At 43.4% G+C, this 18,429-nt stretch overlaps 1 gene segment (V, D, J or C); it reads right to left on the bottom strand.

Moving 5' to 3' along the window:
* Window positions 1-513: 513 nt before the first annotated feature.
* Window positions 514-3,226, bottom strand: LOC134619790 (Ig kappa-b4 chain C region-like). The segment is given in 3 exon segments: window positions 514-993; window positions 1,689-1,796; window positions 3,223-3,226. Coding segments are annotated over 3 exon segments (438 nt in total).
* Between the last annotated feature and the right edge of the window lie 15,203 nt (window positions 3,227-18,429).

The following is an 18,429-nucleotide window of genomic DNA, read 5'->3' as shown; positions in this document are numbered from 1 at the left end:
TCATTTAATCTTCTCCTTGTTTGTCAATGAAATTAAAACTTTGTACTTCAGATTCTTTCTAATCACTCCTTGTATTCGTTGACTCTCCTGTCTGTGAGTTCTCCTCAGAACAAACAGCTCATAAGAGACACTAAAGACTCTTTCTTCTTTAGACTTGCTTTGTACTCTGGTGAGGCTGTTTCCATGGCAACCAGGTCCCAGCATTGCTTCATGAACCAGTCTGTCTCGTACAGGTGAGCAACACCACCAACAACCTACCACACACATTCATGTAACTTTGAACAAACATAAAAATAACCTGTACAATTTTAAAACTCCTTTTTCAGCTTTTGCCAAAATGCAGATCTCCTTAATGGTTCTTTCAGCCTGTGTTTTATTTCACCAGTGTAAAATAAAGACATCATGCTGGAGTGCAGAGTTGGTCTAAATTCTTCTAAATGAAAAAAATATTCATCAAGTGCAGGTTTGCAGATTTTGAATAAAATAAAATGTCTGATTCAACCAAAATTCACTTTGCAAAACATCTTTATTACCTAAAACATGAATGTTGTCATTATGAGAAAGAAAATAACAGTTTTAGTCTTTATTTGTTCTTAAAAAAGAAAGATGGAGAGACAGTTACAGAGTTGAGAATGAGAGCATTAAACCAGTATCAGCTTGAGTCAGGTCAGGACTGGGAACACTGGACTCTCCTCAGTGGCTCTGAGACCTTTGCCTGGCAGCCCTGGGTGGCCTCACAGGTCACAGAGCCCACCTTCATCCAGCGGTCTGCAGGGAGCCTCAGGGTGCTGCTCCAGCTGTAGAGGCCGTCATTCTGCAGCACCACGGGGCTCCTGCTCTCCTCCCAGCTGATGCTGCCACTGCCATCCACCTTCCAGGACAGACTCCAGTCTGAGGGGAAGCCCTTGTTGGCCAGACATGTGATTGTTGCAGTCCCCTGCTGTAGCTCCTCACTGGAGGGGGGCAACACTGTTAGGACGGGACGGGTATCACCTAGGAGACACCAATCAGCTTAGAGCACAGGGAGCACACAGCTGTCAATCAAACCACAGACAGTCGGACACCTTTACTGTAAGAGCTGATTTTCTCCGTTAAGAAGTTTCTGTCAGCTGTTTTTTCTGCTCCACCAGTCATTAACTCACACATTGTTTCACTTCCCTTTAAGAAACCTCTCATGCATATCAGCACAGAGAGAATCATCACACAGTTTGACCTGAAATATGTTCAAACTACACTGGAAATAAAAGAAGCAGACGTGGAAACATTTACAAAACAAGTTTAAAATCATCAATATTGTACATGACTTACATTAATATTAACTGGAAACAAATAAATAGAATAAATTAATTAATTCAGCGACAAAAAATCCTCTTCATGTATATCTAAAACAATTTTTAAAGTTCACAGAAACCCAAAGTAGTTTCAAACAATACTTGACAGACTAAAGACATCAGAGATCATATTTATATATATCTTTTTCCAGTTTTAATTTGACTGAAATGTAGACATAACATTTCCATACAGCAGATCTGAATTACCCTCCATGAAATAAGAGGATGATAAAAAATTCCAGCATCAATCTTGATGTAAATTTTTGAGCTTTTCTCTTATTCAAAAATCAGAAAAGAAGTTGTTAAATGATCTGCAGTAAAAAAATAATATTTGATAGTAAACCAGAATAGACTTACTTCCAACATTCAGTCTGGTTCCTCCACCAAAAGTCCACCACAGTGATACAAACTCATTGAGCCGCCGTACAAAAACCTCTGACTGTAGAGAGACACGGCTCTCTGACTCTGAAACAAACAAACTCAACAAAATATTTCACTGTTTGCACAGCAGCAATGACTCAGCTGATATGGTTTCTTCAAATATCATCATACAAATTGAGATGAATTACAGTTAGATCCATAAGATTTTGGATGATGACATATTTTTGCAATTTTACTCTGTACACCAACACACTTGATTCTGACTCAAACAATTAGGATGTGACTGAAGTGCAGATCATCAAGCCCACAAAACTCCTTATCCTTTAAGGGCATGAGGAGTTTTTGGAGTTTAGTTTTGTATCAGCTGTTTAGGAATCACAGCCATATTTAAACATGGTCCTCCATTTTCAGAGGCACACAATTAATTGGACATATAAAAGATAATTGCAAATACAATACTTGGAAATTAATCCTTTGTAGACAATTATTGCCTAAAGTCTAGAACCCGTGGAGATCAGCAAATGCTGTTTCCTCCTTTGGGATGCTACTAGGCCTTTACTGAGTCCAAATTTAATTTCTGCTTGTTTGTGGGTCTCTCTGCATTCAGTTTATTATTTAATTACAGGAAAGCATGCTCTGTTGAGGTGAAACAAGGTGACTTGACCATTTAAAAATATCCTATTTCCTTGCCTAAGAAAGTCTAAACCCCAAAACACGCTGCGCCAAAAACTGGTCCACCCCAAGGATCGGGTCCCCCGACACAAACAGAGTAACATAGTGTACGCTGTTAAGTGCCAGGAGGATTGCCAGGATTTATACATCGGGGAAACCAAACAACCTCTGGCGAAGCGGATGGCACAGCACAGAAGAGCTACCTCGTCAGGCCAGGACTCTGCAGTCTGTTTACACCTACAGGCCAGTGGACACTCTTTCAGTGATGAGGATGTAACATCCTGGACAGGGAGGAACGCTGGTTTGAGGGCGGAGTCAAGGAGGCCATTTACGTGAAAAGGGAAAGACCATCTCTGAATCAAGGAGGGGGCCTAAGGGTACATCTGTCACCATCTTACAATGCTGTGATTGCAGCCATTCCCCAACTCTCTGTGAATGGTACTCATGGCCATTGATCAGTGGGCTTTGATCAGTGGGTTTTGGTCAGTGGTTGTTGATCAATGGTCATGAGAATTTGCATAATTAAGATTAAGGAACTGACCTCACAGCCCATTGTTCCTTCAGTGGGCTGGTTTCAGTCATTATGCAAATGTACTGTTTATAAGGTTGGGGAAACCTGCAGTCAGCTGAGACTGAAGAAGTCACTTGGATGAGTGACAAAATGTTTCTCCCACAAAACGCTACGTCCACATGAACAGAATCAACTTTTGGAGATTTGCCTTCCTGGATGATTGAGAATTGATTGATTGATTGATTGATTGATTGAATGATTGATCATACGTTATTCATCCCGAGGGAAATTGGGTTAACGCTGCCAGCCGTGCCAGCGCCGTTTTACCCATCCGACCATACATACATTACACAAACATCAGATGGGGAAGACAGGTCAGAGGGGTATAACATGGAAAAGCACAACATGAGGAAAGATAAGGAGAAAAAAATAACTCCCCCCAGACTGAGCTCCAACAGGGAGGGGGGATGAGTATATATATGTCTGTGTGCGTGTGTGTGTATGTGTCCAGAGTTCAGCTGAGACAGTGTCCTTCGCCCTGCCAGGCTAAGTAAACAGTCTTCCAGCCAACCCAGGTGGCCTTGCATAGAATGGGAAGAACAGTCTAAACACAGTTGTTATCAGGGTGTTGTTGTTCAGCTCCAGCCTTGAGACCACAGCTGGCACCGAAAGGATCGCCGCATGAAGTGATGGTGTTTTTTACTTAAGTGGGAACAACTCATATGATTTTCAAAGCTGTTCTAACAGTCCAACACTGGTCTCTCAATCTCCCGTTGGAGAGCCGTGAGCTTCTCCATGATGTTATCAAACTTACGCTCCGTGATGTTGTCATTCTTGTGTTCAAAGAGCCGATTCTGAGAACTCACGACAGCAGTGAGCTTCTCCAAGATGTGATCCAATTTGCGCTCAGAGGTGTTATTCTGAGCGAACCCCTCCAAGATGTAATCCAGTTTGCACTCAGAGGTCTTATTCTGAGTGTTCACGGCAGCCGTAAGCTTCTCCAAGATCTTATCCGTGCTGCACTCAATGAGCCCATTTTGAGAAACTCACGCCTCGTTCCATCGTTTCAATCCCAGCGGGCAGCCTTGTAGAGGTTTGAACAGCTGGTTCCGCTTCCTTAATTCTTCGATAAGCCAGGGCCAAGCCAGCTCCGATCAGCAAGAACCCTGTTATCATGGTTCCGAATAGGTCGATATCTTCAGCACTCAGGCTCACTCGAGCCCAGACTTCTCGTCGAGAAAAGCGTGTCAATTGCATTCAGGGAAGAGTTGATCAAATCATATCCATAATTCCTCTTTTAGGTTTTAGAGAACAGACTGTGGGAGAGTGTTCCAGGGAAAAGTAATACAAAAAACACGAGACTAGACAAGGACACAAAAGGCTAAGCAGGGAAGCTAAGGGAGAGGAGGAGAGGAGAAAAGTGCGACCGCCTTCGTCAAGAGCAAGAGACAATGAGTGCATCAAGACGAAAGTCTTAGGTGGTTTTTTTCCAGTTTTCTTTGGGTCATTATCCATTTGCACTGTGAAGGGATGTGCAGTGGGTGTTGCGGCACTTGGTTGAATGTGAGCAGAGAGTATAGCTGTGTACACTTCACATTTCACCCTGCTACCTCTATCAGCAGTAACATTATCAATAAACACTAGTGGTCCAGCTACACTGGCAGCCAAAACATCAGTGCAATAACTTTGGCTCCACCATCTTTGACAGATGATGTGATTTGCTTCAGATCAGTTTTTCTTCTTTGTAATTTTCTCTTCCAATCATGCTGAACAAACTTCATCTTCCTGCTCTTTTAAATGTTTTACTGGCAAAGTTTAATCCAGACTTCCAGTTCTTGAGTGTAACAACAACCAGTAACTGTTTCCTTTCATGAAGGTTTCCTTTGATAGTAGACTTGAGACTATGATACAGCTACCTCCTACACAGTGTTTTACACTTATACATTTGTATTGTAAATGACTCAAAATGAAGTTTTTTTTTAAAGTGAATTCTTTACTGTGAATTTTGTCCATTTTAGTTTTCTTTTGTGGTTTTAGGGTCTCTTTAGTGTTGCTGAGCTTCCAGCACATCCATTCATTTTAAGAATGAATCAGATTGTTGATTTGGACAGTCCTGAATTTTTTTGATTTCTCTTTTATGATTGTTTTGATTTTTCAGTCAGTTCATAATCTCTTTGGACCTCATGCTGATAAATACAAGTATATGTATTTATCAGTATATGAGTTCATCTCTTGAACTCATATACTTTTTAAATACTTTATCTTTTTAATTTATCTTAGAATAATGAGGAAACAAGTCCTGTCTGTCCATGAAATGGCCTTTGGTCAGCTGTTACTTTTGAGCATCTGGTAAAAAGAAGAAAAATGTAAATTATATGTATATAAATACAATCAGAACTTTAGAAAACTGACTCTGAGATCTTGATTATGTTAATTTGACTGATCCACGTCACACCACAAGGTTCCTTACCTTAAAGATGTCATTTATCACTTTCATGGCAGTAGGTGAATGAATGTTTAAATCTGTATTTAATGTGTGATACCAGATTGAACATCCTGAATGAATCAATCAATCAATAACAGACTAAAAACAAAAGACTCTTGGACCTGGAAAGTGCATCCTAGACCAACTAAAATTAATTTTATCATTTTACATTTTACTCAAAACAAGATGGCAGATTGAAATGACACCTTTGCATTCCCATTGTGATGACTGCTTATGTAGTCATGCTGGAGTCAGATGATTTCCATAGAGAGGCACTTTGCATCAGCAGCACCATGCTCCAGTGCTCTGGGAGAGTTTATAGTCCTGAGAGTTGAACACTGGATGACTGACAGCTGTCCTTCATCACAACAGAAGCCACAGAAATCCTCCTCATCAAAAACATGACTTTGATCTGCGTCCTCATCTGGACTCTCCTCTGCTGCTGCTTCACAGGTAAAGTCCAGAGAATCAAACTCCTCTCCTCTATCAACATCTGTCCCTCTGAAATGAAGCCCACAAAACCATGAAGCTGCTTTATGTTTTTGTCTCTGTATCCTCAGAGTCCAGAGGACAGATCACAGTGACTCAGCCTGGAGCAGTGAGCTCTGCTGTGGGAGGATCTGTCAGCATCAAGTGTAGGACCAGTCAGAATGTTTATGACTCTAAGCGTTTAGCCTGGTACCAACAGGCAGATGGAAACCCCCCCAAACGTCTCATTTACTTTGCTAGCACTCGAGATTCAGGGATTCCAGCACGTTTTACAGGCAGTGGATCAAACTCTGACTTCACTCTGACCATCAGTGGAGTCCAGGCTGAAGATGCAGCAGTTTATTACTGTCAGAGTCAGCACTATCCTAACAGTCAGTGGGTGTTCACACAGTGAAAAACAGTTGTACAAAACCTCCCTCAGTCAGACTGAACAGAAACTGAAGTGACTGCTGCAGCTGGAAGATACTGCAGAGACTGATACAGTTCACTGAGGACACACACACACACACACACACACACACACACACACACACACACACACACACACACACACACACACACACACACACACACACAGACACACACACACATGTGCACAATGTAGTGAAAATGTAATTTATGGTACTCTAATCAAATGAGTCTATATAAAACCCGACGAAATTTCATAATGCATCATAATGAAAAATAATATTTTTTTATTGATTAAAAAGAAAACAATACATCACTCAAAAATTTTTAATTTCAATTAAGTCTTCAAAGACAGTGAGTCAGTGTAATACATCTGTTTGACAGTAACAAATTCAGCTTCCAATGAAAACTTTCCTTTAGAATTAGTAAAATAATTAAATTTCTCCTTCTGTCTTTTTTTCCACTGTTAAATTCTAGCTTCAAGGATAACTTTGTCTTAAACTGTAATATTATATCATCCTATAATATGAAAGTGAATTGTCCTTGTGTTTAAATAGTTTTGACAAGCACTGGACATCTTCAAAACCAAGTGCTGATTATTGCCGACCTGGACCAGAGACAAAAACATATCTGAACATCCCATCACATCAATAGTGAACATGATAAAATAGCCACATTACAACTACTTGACTATGTTACACCTGACAAACTATCACTGTTAATATTCAGCGGTACCACAGTACAAGAGAAAACTGTGAAATTCTTCACCTTCACCAGTACAGGCGGGTGGTTAAATCATAAACTTAATTCAATTATGGAGTTTTCCATCTGGACTAAGTTTCCTCTCAGGATGTTAGGCTGCCCGTAAACATGTTCTCTTGTCTCTTTTTTTTGAATCTGTGTTTTGTTGAATGTTTTTAATTAAGGTAAGGCACACTTTCCTGATGTTACCAACTTCCGTCACAAGGTGGCAGCATCGCAACAAACAGCAGTTACTAATTCCAGATTTCACCAAGTCCATCTTTGTCTATGGTTTTATCTCATGTTTGTTTAACTTTGGGATCACGTTTCTGAGCTGGAGATGCATGGAGGACGCTGATGTGAAATTCCTTTAAGTTCTTGCTGTTGATGTTAGTGATCGGTGCCTGCCGCTCAGGCTAGACACCACCACGTCCTTACATGTGTCACAAGACGTAGAATCTGCAGTATCCAGTGTGTCCAACGTCAGCATGTGAAACTGCTGTTAAATCCCGATGATCAAAATATCAAAACAATGATAATCAATTCAGATTTTTCTTCTCCTTTGAAACAGCATTATTAATAATAACAATAATAATAATGGATTGCATTGATATAGCGCTTTTCGAGACACTCAAAGCGCTTTACAATTCCACTATTCATTCACTCTCACATTCACACACTGGTGGAGGCAAGCCACAGTTGTAGCCACAGCTGCCCTGGGGCAGATTGTCAGAAGCGAGGCTGCCATATCGCGCCATCGGCCCCTCTGGCCAACATCAGTAAGCAGTAGGTGAAATGTCTTGCCCAAGGACACAACGACCGAGACTGTCCAAGCCGGGGCTTGAACCGGCAACCTACCGAGTACAAGATGAACTGCCAACTCTTGAGCCACGATCACCGCACATTAGACTAAATACATAAAGATATCGCTACAGTAGAAGCTGTTGTGGAACCTTCAATCAAGTCATGTTTTAAACAGATGAAAAAGTTTTTGTTGAAATATGGAGGTTTGTTCAGTTTTGCTTAAATGGGTAAAATGCTTTGTAAATAACATTTGTTTGGTGACTCATTTTCAGCCAAAGTGTCTTTTTTGTTTCTTTTTTGTAAACAGTAGAAGGGAGTTTCAAAATGCCACTTCTCAATATAATAGTTTTTTTTAATGCATAAATCATTTCTATTTGCAAATAATGATGAAATCATTTCAGAAAAAACAAATTTTATTACTTCACAAAACTTTCAGTAGTTTGGCCTCTAAGTATATCTCGGACATACTCACTGTTTACAACCCCGTCAGCCTCTCAGGTCATCAGATGCAGATCTTTTAAATGTTCCCAGAATTAGAACTAGGTGTGCTGACGGTGCTTTCAGTTATTGTGGTCGTCTGATTTTCATCCTTGCTGACCTAAAATTCAGTTATATCTGTGCATATTTAAATTCATTTTTCAGCTTCTATTTTCAAATGCAAAGTTCTGTAAAAATATTTTTTGAAAACAGATCACTGACGAACTGCACCATGTGTGACCTCTGTATTATGTCTTCTTAGGCCTTTAAATGAACAAACGGGGTCAGGTCGATGTTGCAGCAACAGCCCTTTTTACTCAGCATCTGCATTCACAACAACGGACAACAAGTAGAATGGTTTTAACTCTTGCGGACAATCAGCGTGAGCCCTCTACGGAAATCCTCCATTACTCTGAGGATTACATTTACACTGGCAGTGTGATCATATAGTGGTTAAATCTATGCAAATAAAATAGAAGAACCTTAACAGAAATAATCTGCATCTTAAATTTCATGAGCAAAAGGAATACAGAAAAATACTAAAACATATTTAAGCTACTTTAAGGTGCTTCCTTAGAACTGTATATAAAATAATGTATATCATACTCTAAACAGTAGTGCACAGTCAAAGGAGTTTGCAAAGAAAAGCGTCTGGACTTCTTTAAGTTGCTTGAAGACGTTTCACCTCTCATCCGAGAAGCTTGTTCAGTTCTAAGGTCAAATGGCCGAGAGTCCCAGATTTAAACCCAGTGGGAGTGTCCCCCCAAAGAGGGACAAAGGACCCCCTGGTGATCCTCTAATCACATGAGCCAAGGTGTGAAAGCGCGTGTGGGACCTAATCAGCCAGGGTTTCGGGTGAGCTCATTGTGAAACCTGGCCCCACCTTGTCATGTGAATTCCTGAGGTCAGATGGCCCAGGATGTGAGTGGGCATTAAGGCGTCTGGGGAGGGAACTCAAAACTGGATTATAGATGGCAGACAGTTGGTGTCGTAAACCACCGCCTCTGTTCAAAGATGGTCGCTCACAGTGGACATAGATGGCCTCTTTCATTCCTCTTTCAAACCATCTGTCCTCTCTGTCCAAAATGTGAACATTGGCATCCTCAAAAGAGTGTCCTTTATCCTTAAGATGCAGATGGACTGCTGAGTCTTGTCCTGTGGAGGTGGCTCTTCTATGTTGTGCCATGCGCTTGTGAAGTGGCTGTTTGGTCTCTCCAATGTAGAGGTCTGGGCATTCCTCGCTACACTGCACAGCATACACCACATTGTTAAGTCTGTGTTTTGGAGTTTTGTCTTTCGGGTGAACCAGTTTCTGTCTGAGTGTGTTGCTGGGTCTGAAATACACTGGGATGTCGTGCTTGGAGAAAACTCTCCTGAGTTTCTCTGATACACCGGCTACATAGGGGATGACAACGTTGTTGCGTCTGTCTTTCTTATCCTCCCTCACTGGTGTCTGATCTTCTTTTTTGTGCCTCTTTGCTGACTTTATGAACGCCCAATTAGGATAACCGCATGTTTTGAGTGCTTCCTTTACATGTGTGTGTTCCTTCTTTTTCCCTTCAGGCTTAGAGGGAACATGTTCTGCCCGGTAGTGTAGGGTCCTGATTACTCCAAGCTTGTGTTCCAGAGGGTGATGGGAGTCAAAGAGGAGGTACCGGTCCGTGTGTGTGGGCTTCCGGTAAACTTCGATGTTGAGGTTGCCATTCTCTTCAATGTGCACAGCGCAGTCCAGGAAACAGTTATCCTTTGTGTCTTCCCTGGTGAACTTGATGTTTTTATTTCTTTAAGTTGCTTGAAGACGTTTCACCTCTCATCCGAGAAGCTTCTTCAGTTCTAAGGTCAAATGGCCGGGAGTCCCAGATTTAAACCCAGTGGGAGTATCCCCCCAAAGAGGGACAAAGGACCCCCTGGTGATCCTCTATTCACATGAGCCAAGGTGTGAAAGCGGGTGTGGGACCTAATCAGCCAGGGTTTCGGGTGTGCCCATTGTGAAACCTGGCCCCACATTGTCATGTGAATTCCTGAGGTCAGATGGCCCAGGATGTGAGTAGGCATTAAGGCGTCTGGGGAGGGAACTCAAAACTGGATTATAGATGGCAGACAGTTGGTGTCGTAAACCACCGCCTCTGTTCAAAGATGGTCGCTCACAGTGGACATAGATGGCCTCTTTCACTCCTCTTTCAAACCATCTGTCCTCTCTGTCCAAAATGTGAACATTGGCATCCTCGAAAGAGTGACCTTTGACCTTTAGATGCAGATGGACTGCTGAGTCTTGTCCTGTGGAGGTGGCTCTTCTATGTTGTGCCATGCGCTTGTGAAGTGGCTGTTTCACATGGCTGGCTTCACATGTGGCTGAATTCACATGACAATGTGGGGCCAGGTTTCACAATGGGCACACCCGAAACCCTGGCTGATTAGGTCCCACACCCGCTTTCACACCTTGGCTCATGTGAATAGAGGATCACCAGGGGGTCCTTTGTCCCTCTTTGGGGGGATACTCCCACTGGGTTTAAATCTGGGACTCCCGGCCATTTGACCTTAGAACTGAAGAAGCTTCTCGGATGAGAGGTGAAACGTCTTCAAGCAACTTAAAGAAGTCCAGACGCTTTTCTTTCCAAGCTCCTTAGACTACGATGACCTGGATGACTGAGAACCTTCACAGACACTTGATGTTTTTATCCACGGCTTTAATGTGCGGAGTGAAGGATTCTTCTTTATGGATGATTCTTCTCAGATCATCCATAAAGGAAATCGCATGATAAGGTGGGGCCAGGTTTCACAATGAGCTCACCCGAAACCCTGGCTGATTAGGTCCCACACCCGCTTTCACACCTTGGCTCATGTGATTAGAGGATCACCAGGGGGTCCTTTGTCCCTCTTTGGGGGGACACTCCCACTGGGTTTAAATCTGGGACTCTCGGCCATTTGACCTTAGAACTGAACAAGCTTCTCGGATGAGAGGTGAAACGTCTTCAAGCAACTTAAAGAAGTCCAGACGCTTTTCTTTGCAAACTCCTTTGACTACGATGACCTGGATGACTGAGAACCTTCACAGACAGTAGTGCACAGTCACATACCTGCATTCATTACAAAGGGCAAGAAGTAGAATGGTTTTAATTCTTGTGGATAATCAGCGTGGGCTCTGTGTGAAAAAGCGGCATCAGTGTTAGCTAGCTATACTCCAGAGTCTCTTTACTGATAAACAAGTCTCACATAAAAGAACGTTTAACCCAACATAAGGATGGAAGAAATAACCCACAGCAAATAATGTTTAACCAAAGATAACTGGATCAACTTGTATTACTGTTACAGCTAGCAACATGATTTTTCTGTCCACCACATTTGCACATTCGTTGCCTCTACGGGAATCCTCCATTACTCTGAGGAATACCCAGAATTCCTTGCCCTTGGTAGTTACTCCAGGGTGACATTTTCAACAGTAGGTGATGCTAATGTCCCATTTAACGGGATTTAACTTGAACCTTATTTAACTATGTTGCACATGCACTGGACTGAATCAACAAATTTCCATAGAGAGGCACTTTGCATCAGCAGCACCATGCTCCAGTGCTCTGGGAGAGTTTATAGTCCTGAGAGTTGAACACTGGATGACTGACAGCTGTCCTTCATCACAACAGAAGCCACAGAAATCCTCCTCATCAAAAACATGACTTTGATCTGCGTCCTCATCTGGACTCTCCTCTGCTGCTGCTTCACAGGTAAAGTCCAGAGAATCAAACTCCTCTCCTCTATCAACATCTGTCCCTCTGAAATGAAGCCCACAAAACCATGAAGCTGCTTTATGTTTTTGTCTCTGTATCCTCAGAGTCCAGAGGACAGATCACAGTGACTCAGCCTGGAGCAGTGAGCTCTGCTGTGGGAGGAACTGTGAGCATCAAGTGTAGGACCAGTCAGAATGTTTATTTTTCTAGCAACTATCACCATTTAGCCTGGTACCAACAGAAAGATGGAGGAGTTCCTAAACTGCTCATTTACTGGTCTAGCACTCAACAATCAGGGATTCCAGTTCGTTTTACGGGCAGTGGATCAAACTCTGACTTCACTCTGACCATCAGTGGAGTCCAGGCTGAAGATGCAGCAGTTTATTACTGTCAGAGTCGGCACTATCCTAACAGTCAATGGGTGTTCACACAGTGAAAAACAGTCGTACAAAAACCTCCCTCAGTCAGACTGAACAGAAACTGAACTGACTGCTGCAGCTGGAAGATACTGCAGATACACTTCACTGAGGACACACACACACACACACACACACACACACACACACACACACACACACACACACACACACACAGTTTAACAAATTCTTAAGTTACAATTGAACACAAGTTTCCTTCAAAAAGAGAAAACTTTTGATTACTTGCTGATGATAGCTGTGTTTCAATAACTGATCTCAGAGCAGTGAAAGCTGAGTAAGCAGCAGCTTGCCTTGCACACTGGTCTCCTACAAATTTACTATGAAAGTCCAGTGGTTTATCCACAATGCACATGTGCAAACCACCAGAAAAAAGCCACTGCCCTCTCAGCTTGACCAGCACCAGTCACTGTGAGCAGTAGACAGAGACACCCATATGACAGAGAGTTTGTTATGATCTGGGTGAGTCTGAGTAATTTTCCACAGCATTGTCTCTCCTCACCTGGGTGGAGCCTTCCTCGCTCCTCCCTGCTCCTCACCTGTTGGCAATTCCTCCAGCAGTATTCATGACCAGCGCTCACAATGAACCTTCGCCAGATTGTCTGCCTACCATAGTCAGTTCGCTGCCTCTCATGTTTGTCTTGTGTTCCTCAGCGTGTTTTGCTTAACTATCATTTCCTGTTCTCTAGACGGCGCCTGGATACATCTTGCCAACTCTCCCCATAATCACACTGCTGCTGGGAAAGCTCACTCACGCAAACCGCCATCCATACCTGCCTTCCTCCCTGCGCACCCACATCGCAGTCTGTACTCACCCGATCCAGTTCACCTCCTCCCCCAGCTAATCTCCACCTGCAACCATGTAAGACCTCTCAACTTTGAAATCTTGGATGCCTTCACTACTCCACAGACCACTCTGATCATTATCTCTTTTATTTCAGTGTTCCTGTTCGCCATAGCTTTCATTGCCCTGTTCCTGCCCCTGCTATTCCTGTGACCAGATTCAGCTTGTGCTCATTGCTCACTGTTTCATTTAGCTTTTGTTCAGTCCTCTCTGTTTAAGACTGTTGAAGACTGAAGTGCATGTTAGCCAGAGCTGCCGAAGTCAGCAGAGGTGGCGGCTAAGTTAATAGTGTTCCACGAGTCTCGGTCAGGTCTTTTAGTGAGCTATGAGCTCCATGAGGAAAGACCAGTGATTCCAATTGATGGCGAGCCTCCCAGTGTGATTTCCAGGATCCAGATGTGCACAACCAGTCAGATGGCCAATGGTTTATCTGATACCTGGTAGGATTCCACCAGTCACCCCGACTGGCAACAGTGAACAGACAAAAAGAGTGCACTCTAGACTATAAAAACACTAAGTGTGAAACTTCACTGGACCTTTTTGCTGACTGACAGACCATTACAGATCATTCCCTCATCCGATCTGTGCTTTGACTTGACAAACCCTCTATAAACTCTGAGGAACAAACTGAACTATAAGGTTGCAACCTAACAAATACTTTCAAAGGGACAATTTCAATGATTAAGGACAATGCATTTTATTTCTATTTTTATTTTAAGGGCCCTAGTTGTTGTTTTACTGTGAAACTGTTACTTGTTGAAACTAAAGTCACAGTTAACTGAAATTTTTGCGTATTCTGATTAATCGCACTCATGTCCAGCTCCTCCCCGAACCTAGAGTGAGGTGTACTTACCCAGGAGTGGGTTACATGCTGATTGAGCAACACAAGTGATTTACTGTATGGAGGAAATTCTCCTTTGTGATAATATTTTAAACATGCATTTCTCTTGTCCTGTCAACTTGGTGAGTTATGAGTTGATATGTAAATTAGTTGATTGTTATTATCCTAGGGACGGATGACTTGATCATAACAAAAGTGAATATAAGAATAAGAATATTGTTGAGGGTTAAAATAGTGGAGACTCTAACAGACGATTACATGGGAACAAACTTGCTTTGTAAAACACATGACAGCATTTTGCATGTTTTTATTTTAAAGCTACATAAATTGATTGGGTCTGTACGTAACTGAGTGCAAGGGAAGAAATTCACGTTTCAGGGATAAAACATTGCAATAAAGTGTTTAGGAAGCATCTAAAAGTGAACATTAGTCTTGTATGAACTGTGCCAAAAAAAGAAGATTTATTCATAACACACGAGACAAGACCCAGGAAAACCAAGTTAATAATAAAAACGATTTTAAAAAATAACAATAAAAACTGATAAAAACCCTGAAAACCATAAATTTCACACCCAAGCCTCAACTCTCGCGGGTCAGTACCAAACGACCTGTCCCTGGTCCAGGGGGTTGGGGACTGCTGTCCTACAGCACTTGTGGGCAACCAGTAAATATGATGTGAGGGAAATGAAGGGGTAGTGGTACCTAGTCTGATTTCAGACTTAGTCAGTAATTTTTTTTTTTTTTTTTTTTTTTTTTTAATTAAACCTGTCCCGTTTGGTTCTTTTGCCATCAGAATTGTTGTCTAAAGGCGAAGAAAGATGCCCAACGGATTTACTTTACCAAATGGACCATCCCAGCCTTGCCGTAATGGTCCATTTGATTTACCTTTTATTGTTTATTTTATTTTATTTTATTATTATTATTTTTTTTTTACTTGCTAGATACGGGACAGGGGAGAAGAAAAGGGAGAAAGAAAGAGGGGGGAAAAAACAAAACAAAACAAAACAAACAAAAAAAAAAAACAGCGGAGAAGAGGGACGGGGATAAAGGGCAAAAAACAAAAACCAACAAAATAAGCAGACAAAAAATACATATATCGATCACCTGGATCACCTGTTGAGAAAGAAAAAAGAAAACAAGCAGAAGAAAACGAGAGTAATAGAATAAACAACATCACAATGATATATGGGAATATAACACTAAATACTTAATATTAAACATTATTGTGCAGCACGTAAGATCGACAGCGCACAGTGTGCTTTGAGGTAGGAGCCAAAAAGGGTGTAGTTTGTGTGTGTGATCACCTGTGTGTACACCTGTGAGCATGAGCGCGCTTGTATTTAAAAGGTTCCTTAATGTAATGATCTGCTAGAGGGTGTGGGGGGCCACAGTCCCATCCTCCAGGGCATGAAGCAGGTATGGAGGAGATCAAAACTCCAGACATCCAGAGGCCCCCAGAACACAAGAGACCAAGGAAGACCAACAGAGGGGCAGCCGCGCCACTGTCCCAGAAAGAGCTGAGGAGAGTCCCAGATGAGGGGTCACTCAGCAGCCGCGGAGCAGAAGCCAGGGGGGGTTGCAGTGACGTGCCCGTGAGCTCCGCCGGCAGCCAGCTGTGCCTGAGTGACCGAGCCCCAGGCCGAGAGGCCGAGGGCACCCCACCCCCGAAGTGGCCCGAGCGAGCCCCAGGTTCCAGGCCCGGATAAGCAGCCACCAAGGAGTGAGCCGGTGTGTACCCGGACGCCCACCCCCGGACACAAAGAACCACCAACGCATCGATGTCTGAGGGCGTCTGCCACCGGCAGGGGAAGTGGTGGGGGGAGATAGGCCTCCAAACCTTGGAGGGCCTGAGATGTCCCCAGAGAGGTGGCGTCTGATACCCAACCTGACATATAGACACAGACATACAGGCACACTCAAATACAAACATCCATTCCCACCCTCATGCTCTCATAGGCAATTACTCCACACTCAACCAACGTGGAGACAGACATAAAGAGACGCTGTACACACAATCACACTCCCCAAGCGTACTCTAAGAACCGGGTCTAGGTACCCTTGCCCATCGAGGGGGAAACTGCACCCAGACCCAGGTGGTGTTACCCTTTTCCCTGCAGTGGGGAGAAGCAGACTGCCCCGACTCTGCAGCAGCAGGGAGGCCCCACACACCAGACCCCAGTCGGACGGCCAACTCCTCCTCCTAGCCCCCCCGCTCCAGCAGGCCGCAGAGACCGGGGGTGTGAGAAGACTCCAAACCTCCCTCTACCCGCTCATATGTAGTGTTGATGTATATGTGTTCTAAGGTGCAATTAAAACCCAGGAGGGCATGGAGCTACCTGCCAGAGAGCAGCAGGTAAGCGCATAGCCCCTCCTGATAGCCCTCAATGTCTACGTGTATTTAAAATTGAGAGGTGGGCAACTACGCCAGGGGTGAGGTGTACACCCTGATGGTAATTTGGAGTCCGTGTTGTGAGCCCACCCCCAAGATCCTATATGTATGTGTTATGAGAGTGTGAGTAATGTGAATGTCTAAGTTGTGAGATAAAATTGAGGCAGAGGCAGCCAGAAGGGGACAGAGGGGGGGGATGCCTCCTCTGCACCCTGGTGACACACCCCTACCCCAAGGCCCTGCATGTGTGGGTGATTGTGGTGGAGCCGTAAGAGGGAGGCAGCTGGAGATGGGGAGGGAAGAAAGGGAGGGGCAAGTGACCCCTCCCTGGGGCCAGCTCCCCCGCTGACCCCAGTAGGCACCCCCATGCTCTGCAACCCGCCAGGGAAAGGGGGCCCAGGCCCATCCGGACCAGGGCCCAGTGCAGCAGCGCCGCCCGGCCCCACAGAGCCCGGGACAGCCCACCCGACCCCACTACAGAGAAAACTGCACCCACCCCATCATCCACTCATCTTCCAGACTACACAAGACAATAGACGCCCAGGCTGAGATCTTCCTCCACCTCTCCTTTATCTCCCCCTTACTTAGTCAGTAATTAATTAAAGCCAGGAGGAGTGAATGCAGCACTGCATGTCACGGCACCTGAAGTTCTAATCCCTACACCATATTGTTCCACCAGGAAGCAAAACATTTCTGTGATTTATCTAGCTGATGTTTTTTGGTTTCCTTAATATAAAGTTGATCCTGCCAGTTAGTTTTGGTTTGCTTTCTCTTTCTAAGAGAACAGTTATGCTTGGACATGTCCTAAACTAGGCCTATTTTTTTTGAGGGGGGGGGACAGTTCACAAGAGGCTCCACTATCAGCAATGATTAGCATGAATGCATGTAACTGCACTGTGACGGACTGATGATGGGGACAAGTTTTGACTGACTTGCAACTAATACTAAAGACTGCACCTATTTTAGGATTAGCACTAATGCCTAATTCACCCAAAAAGTGAAAAAAGGGTGAATGTTTGTTTTTGTAGGAGCGGCGAAGGTTGACATGAGTGTGTGGGCCCTGCAGAATTAATCATTTAGCTGCCCCTTTCTGTCTCACTGATTTTTGTGTGAAGGAAACTGTTTTAATAGCTCTGTGTTGGTTATGGAATCGAATTTTATTGCTGAGAAAATGCCAAATGTTACAGTGGGGGAAATGTGTATACAATATGAAAATATACCTTTTTAAAACCAGTGTTACTTCTTTCACACCTGTTTTACTTTGATAGTCCCTGTCCTGTGTGTCGTGTGTCTGGTTTTGCTTCCCTTTGTCTTGTCAGCTCTGATTCCTCCCAGCTGTGTTCTCTCTGCGTGTCATCCTGTGTTTCACCCTGCATGTTTTCCTGCGTATACCTGCATGTCATTCTGTGAGTTATGGTCTCAGGTTTGTTTGTTAGATTTTCCCAGTTAAGGTTTTTCTTAGTTTCTGTCCTTCAGTCTGTATTCTCACCATTTGTAAATAAAGCTCACTTGCATCAAACTCAGTGCCTCCATTTGGGTTGTCTCATAACTCCACATGCCTCAACCGTGACACGTTATCATATCACTACTCAGCTCAAGTTGCTGAACTCGTAACATTAAAACAAGTAAGTGACATTACTTAAGGTCAGTCAGCATTTACAATATTTCTGAATAAACACATGGGATGATCCATCATTTGGGCACCTTATGGAAACAGCAGTGTTTGTAATGATTCATGGAAATCCAATGCACATGACAAACTTATGGCTGCAGAGCTGGATGCCTTATTACTCCTCTGACCTACAGTTGTTTGTAAATGTTTAGTTTATATTAACTCAAAGATTCTGTTTTTCTAGGCAATTATAGTGTGGGTGCAGAGGTGAAACCAGGAGTTAAACAG

The sequence above is a fragment of the Pelmatolapia mariae genome, linkage group LG22 (assembly GCF_036321145.2).
Source record: "Pelmatolapia mariae isolate MD_Pm_ZW linkage group LG22, Pm_UMD_F_2, whole genome shotgun sequence".
In the NCBI taxonomy this organism is placed as follows: domain Eukaryota; kingdom Metazoa; phylum Chordata; class Actinopteri; order Cichliformes; family Cichlidae; genus Pelmatolapia; species Pelmatolapia mariae.
This window is presented reverse-complemented; position numbering and strand designations above follow the sequence as displayed.